Consider the following 6,300-nt stretch of genomic DNA (forward strand, 5'->3'; position numbering starts at 1 on the left):
ATTGAACTTTGATCTTATTTAACTTAAAAATAAAACTTCCATCTTGTTTAGCTTAAAAATAAAATTTCTATCTTATTTAGCTTAAGAATAATTTTTTCATCTTATTTAGTTTTAAAATAATTTTTTCATCTTATTTAGTTTAAAAATAAAACTTCCATTTTATTTAGCTTAAAAATAAAACTTTTATTTTAAGTTTATTAAAAAGTAAAAGAAATTTAATTATTAAAGTTATCTACATTTTAATTGATATATAAAATATTATCTTTAAGTGAGTAATAAACTATTTAATTAAAAACTGTAATTTAGTAGTGGAGTGAACATTTTGAGAGAAATCAAAATATAAATAAACATAAGAGTTAGACAAATATATTCAACTTATAATATATTCATAAATAAAAATTGTATTTATAAACTATATTTTTTTAACAGAAAAATATATTATCATAAGAACAATGAATAATTAAGGTTGTAAATGTTATTAGAAATGTTGTTAAAAAATATGTTAATATACATGAATGTAAAGTGGTGTACAAAAATGAGGTTTAAGGGGATATTTTTGTTATTTTACCTACTTTATCCTAGAATAACTTATCATGGGATTGACATAACCTCTCAATGTGAAAAGGTGACTATTTTATAAAATATAATTAAATAAATAAATATAAATATATAGAAGATATACTAAATTGTGTGTTTTTAGTTGAGGATATTATAATAATTTAACATTCAAATTTGAGAATTCATTATCTTTTTAAGGTAGTGTGTATATATATATATATATTAACAAATTTTAAAAATATTTTTTTCAAAATTATTCTTATCAATAAATGATTACATAATTAATGACTAATAATTAAATTTAGATTTTCAAAGCATATAATTTTATAAAAAGAAATGGTCAGCTCAATATAGGTCAAGTAAATTGGAAATGGAGAACAAATGCCACATGTAAAAGTTAGAAGATCAGATATCCCAGATTTTCATGTTCCTTTCTATTTTCTTTCTGATAATGTATAAATATTCTATACCATTAGATTAAATTGACATGTAACAAGTATCTACTTATAACATGTCTTTTCAAAAATATTTAAAAATGGAATAAAATAATCCTTAAACATAATATAATTTGAAGTAATTTTAATGTCAACATGAACCAAAGGGTTTAGTTTAATGATCAGTAAAGTAGGTTAATAATTATACTAGGTTTAATTTCTAATGAATATAGATAAAAATACCATTTTTTTATCATTCCGTTCTGTTTGCTCACACCTTGACGAATAAAGTTATTTAATTCCTTTGATCCGGACATCACAATACTAATTTTTACTTTAATAAATTGTAGTACATGTCACTTAATTAAACTCGTGGAAGAATCATATAATTTTGACATACATGGCATAGTTACGTACGTCCACTTGTATGTGCAAGAAAGAATGTGAACAACACACAAGATAACGTTGATGATAATTAGTTAAGGCATCTAATGATTGTGCAATATAACTTTATTTTTATTTTTATGTGTGGTACTTTTCAATTTTAATCTAAGCAAAAAAAAAAAAATACCCTCCGCCCACAAAAATGACTTTAAAAGATCCCCTTCTATACATATCTTCCAATCAAGTACTCTTCTTTCCTTTTCTCATCCATGGACCTCTTTCTCTTTCAAATTCACTATCTTCTTATCTTTATAGAAAAAAAAAAGCATTAAATTATATATATATACCAACTCTCTCTTCTTGTTTTTCATTCATGTCTGAAAAGTCTCCTCCCTCCTCACCCACATAATATATATGTTGAATATGACTTAAAAGTTATAGCCAACTGTCAATCACATTTAATTTTCTTATATCTACCCTTATTCCATCTATTATCTTCTCTCCAACTCCAAAGTTATAATTCAAACTTTTCAACACTTGCTAAAAATAATAATATATTGTTGTTTCGATTAATTCGTCACCAAAAAAACACCTTCCTTTTATTTAACTTCGATATGAATCAGTGTGTACCGAGTTGGGACCTCGATGACTCTACCGTTCCTCGAAAAAATCCTATACAAACTCAATCCAATTCATTAGCCGCTGATGTCCCCTCGTATGTACTCTCTATTACGTACTCTTACACAATATAATATTGTTATTTTTAATTATTATTTTTATTGACTCAAAATTTTGAATTCGCAGATTGAATTATGAAGTGGCGGAGCTAACGTGGGAAAATGGGCAGTTAGCAATGCATGGGTTAGGGCCTCCACGGGCTAATAATAAGCCCATATCGAGCTACGGTGGCACCCTTGAATCTATAGTGAACCAAGCCACCCGTTGCAACGACGTCCCTCCTCATCTCCACGGGAAGTCCACCGTGGACAGGAACAAAAACGGTGGAGATGAGGTGGTTCCTTGGTTCAACAACCACAACGCGGTTGCCTACGCTCCTCCGGCAACCGGTTTAGTCACCATGACTAAGGATGCGTTGGTGCCGTGTTCGAGGAACACCTCGAATTCGGACAACCACCGATCCGTGCACGTGCCGGGGATTGACGGCTCCACACACGTGGGGTCGTGTAGTGGCGCCACAAACAGTAGAGACTGGATGGTGGCGCCACGCATGAGAGTACGGCCCACGAAACGTGAGTGGAATAGCCGTACGGATATGATTAGTGTAAGTGGAAGTGAAACGTGCGGAGGAGATAGCCGCCAATTGACGGTCGACACGTTTGATAGAGAATTTGGTACGACGATGTACACTTCTACGTCGATGGGGTCGCCGGAAAACACCAGCTCCGACAAGCAGTGCACCAATAGGACGGGGGACGATCACGATTCCGTTTGCCACAGCAGAGATGAGGTTCCTACCAATTTATGTTACACTTTTCAATTTTTAATATCATGAAATAAGTCTCTTTTTCTTTTTACCATAACTTTTCAGATATCTTTTAAATAATAATGTCAACGGCTGCAACTAATGGTGTTTTATATAGTATTTTTAAATATATAAATTTTATTCTAAAATCATCTCATATGACATAAAAATGAAATGCTTGTTTTTCAGCTGAGACGTGACATAATTTTTTAAATAGTTATCTAATATTAATATTTGTGATGTGATTATTTATTAACCGACAGAGGGAGGCAGGTGATGATGAGGATGATAATAACAAAAAAGGGTCTAAAAACTCATCATGTTTTACAAAGAGGAAGAGGGCAGCCGCCATCCACAACCAGTCTGAACGAGTAAGGGCCTATTTCGACATGAATTTGATTTTTTTTCTTCAAAATATTGCATAGTTAGATTTTGAAGATGATTGAAAAATTGGTCAAGTGTAAATTTTGTTTTATCGCTCATAAAAAAATAATCTTTTTTTAAATGAAATACATATTTGAAAATAACTCAAACTTTTTAATATCATTTGTAAGTGTCAAATAGTACTTTTTTAAAAAAAAATCACTCAATTCATGTCCAAACGCCTATTAAAAATCTCTCTCTTTTGTGGTCTTTGCTAAAAAAAAACAAAAAACAAATAGGATGTGATATTATGAATTAATTATGTTTTTTAAATATCTTTAGAAAAGAAGAGACAAGATTAATCAAAGGATGAAGACACTTCAGAAGTTGGTTCCAAATTCGAGCAAGGTAATGAGAATTTAAAGATTATTAAGTATTTTCACGTGTGTTATTATTTACTATTTACTTTTGCATAAAAGGAATATCTAGTATATGTGGTTATTCATCATATTCAAAATTTACCATTAAACATGTTGTCTAGCTACCCTTGAGTTATTCGTAATTAACCTAAAAAGATTTTAAAAAAATATTTCCTCGTTTTTTCGGTAAGTATTGGTACTGGTAGAAGTGTCTTAATTTTATTACCCCTTAGGGAAAAAAAGTTACTTCAAAGCAACCAAAAAATCAACGATTTTAATGGAAGTGTCAGTGAAGATTGGCTTTAAGTGAGCAGCTTTAAGATAAAAAAAAAAAAAAAAAAAGGAAAAAAATAAAGATTATTAAGTATTTTCACGTGTGTTATTATTTACTATTTACTTTTGCATAAAAGGAATATCTAGTATATGTGGTTATTCATCATATTCAAAATTTACCATTAAACATGTTGTCTAGCTACCCTTGAGTTATTCGTAATTAACCTAAAAAGATTTTAAAAAAATATTTCCTCGTTTTTTCGGTAAGTATTGGTACTGGTAGAAGTGTCTTAATTTTATTACCCCTTAGGGAAAAAAAGTTACTTCAAAGCAACCAAAAAATCAACGATTTTAATGGAAGTGTCAGTGAAGATTGGCTTTAAGTGAGCAGCTTTAAGAAAAAAAAAAAAAAAAAAAGGTACAATAGTAGAGGTGTTCAAATAATGGGAGTTGAAGACAATTTAGTGGAAAGTGGTCCAATACTTGTAATGATCTAAGTCCACATAAATATTGTAGTGAGGGAGACAAATCGACAAATGTTTGTTGGTTGAGAAGACAATCTTGTTTAACCACATAAATCCAACGTTGGGGGCCTTAAACAAATAGTACAAACCCTCTTTGTGGTTGTCTCGACTTCAATCACTTGTGCTGAGCTTTCTACATTTACTTCTTTTTATCTTCAACTTAGATATCTAGTATTATCTGTTTTGAGATCCGACTGATTCAGATTCTTATTGCTTAAGGTCCGTTAAAAGAAAAGTATTTCCTGTTAATATTTTTTCATTTCAGAGTTAGAGTTCGAGATCTCTAAATAATAAAGATAAAGAAATTATATGCATTCCATCATAACTCTGGGTCGTCAACATTTTGATGTGTATATGACCATCTTTGGCTCTGAACATTTGTATACTTTTTTTTTTATTAAAGTGAAACAACTAAAACCAAAAGAAATTTACTTCGACAAAAAGAAAACTTCAAAATATAAATAGAAACAACCAAAAGCAAACAACGTGTCTTTCATATGTACATAATGATGACATTTATGATACCCTTGTACTTTATTTGGGGTGGATATATGTAATAATTAAATCGTAACCAATGTCTATATATCTCATTATGTTTTTTCTCTATGGCTTTGTAAATCTATTAATCATTTTCATACTTGTCATAATATTTGGTAGGAAATAGAATTTGTACCACCATTAAAATGTGCGGTGGTAAAGGAATGGTTGAAATTTGTTTAGCCCTACTTAGACAACTAGGGGTTTTCCTCTTAGTAGGTTGATCTAACGTTAGAAGTGAAGCTAGCATGAAAAGTACAAATTCAATGTATATTTTATTGATGATTTTTCATTGAGTATATAATAAACTTTAAAATTTGAATTCGCCTCTTTGTTGCAGACAGATAAAGCATCAATGCTAGACGAAGTGATAGAATATTTGAAGCAACTTCAAGCTCAAGTGCACATGATGAGTAGGATGAACATGTCACCAGCCATGATGTTACCATTGGCTATGCAACAACAATTACAAATGTCTATGATGGGTATGGGTATGGGTATGGGTATGGGCATGGGAGTTGCCGGAGTTTTTGATATCAATAACCTTAGCCGCCCCAATATCCCCGGACTTCCTTCCTTTCTCCACCCTTCTGCCGCCACTGCCGCCTTCATGCAGCCTATGACCTCCTGGGATAACTCCAGCGCCGCCCCTCCTCCTCCTCCTGCTATGCCTGATCCTTTAGCTGCCTTACTCGCTTGCCAATCACAGGTAATTAAACAAGGTTAATTATTATACGAGACAAATAATTTCATGGTTTTAGTTAATACTAACAAGTCAATTTTATATGGATGCAGCCAATTAACATGGATGCGTATAGAAGAATGGCAGCATTGTACCAGCAATTCCAACAGCCACCAACAGGCTCTGGCCCTAAAAATTGATAGTGTATATACCATATAGTAGTAGTTACTATCATTTTGTAAAGTTCTCCTGGTTTTCTTTACGGTTGGATTGACTAGGAGACCCTTTTACTTGTTTCGAATTGTCATTTTTGTCTGTATACTTTTGACTTTGCCAGCTAAACACATAAACTTGTCCCAAATCTGTATTTCAAATTTCATCTAAAAAGTTGAATAGACTGTTGCCTTCGTAAAGTGGACAAGTATATATGTAAATATTGAGATCTTTATTCTATACTTCATTGCTAGTCAATATTAGAGTGAGTATAAACAATTATTGATAGTTGATTACGTCAAACTTTTAAACAAAGTATCTTTTCCATGCATGGATACTAAATTATTTTTATTTTTTTCTTACACTAGATGCCTCCAATGAGCAAGTGGTTTCGTACCTTTTATCGTTTTAAAAACTGAGAAGAAAACAC

General features: G+C 31.2%; 1 protein-coding gene across 1 annotated transcript; it reads left to right on the top strand.

The window, feature by feature from the left end:
- Positions 1–1,667: 1,667 nt before the first annotated feature.
- Positions 1,668–6,070, top strand: LOC102583621 (transcription factor UNE10). Its single transcript, XM_006347851.2, has 6 exons — positions 1,668–2,091; positions 2,181–2,844; positions 3,123–3,230; positions 3,565–3,630; positions 5,316–5,684; positions 5,771–6,070. The coding sequence occupies exons 1-6, from the start codon at positions 1,991–1,993 to the stop codon at positions 5,855–5,857; spliced, it is 1,395 nt and encodes a 464-aa protein (XP_006347913.1). The 5' UTR covers positions 1,668–1,990; the 3' UTR covers positions 5,858–6,070.
- The last annotated feature ends 230 nt before the right edge of the window (positions 6,071–6,300 follow it).

Source organism: Solanum tuberosum, unplaced genomic scaffold, assembly GCF_000226075.1.
Source record: "Solanum tuberosum cultivar DM 1-3 516 R44 unplaced genomic scaffold, SolTub_3.0 scf00095, whole genome shotgun sequence".
NCBI lineage: Eukaryota > Viridiplantae > Streptophyta > Magnoliopsida > Solanales > Solanaceae > Solanum > Solanum tuberosum.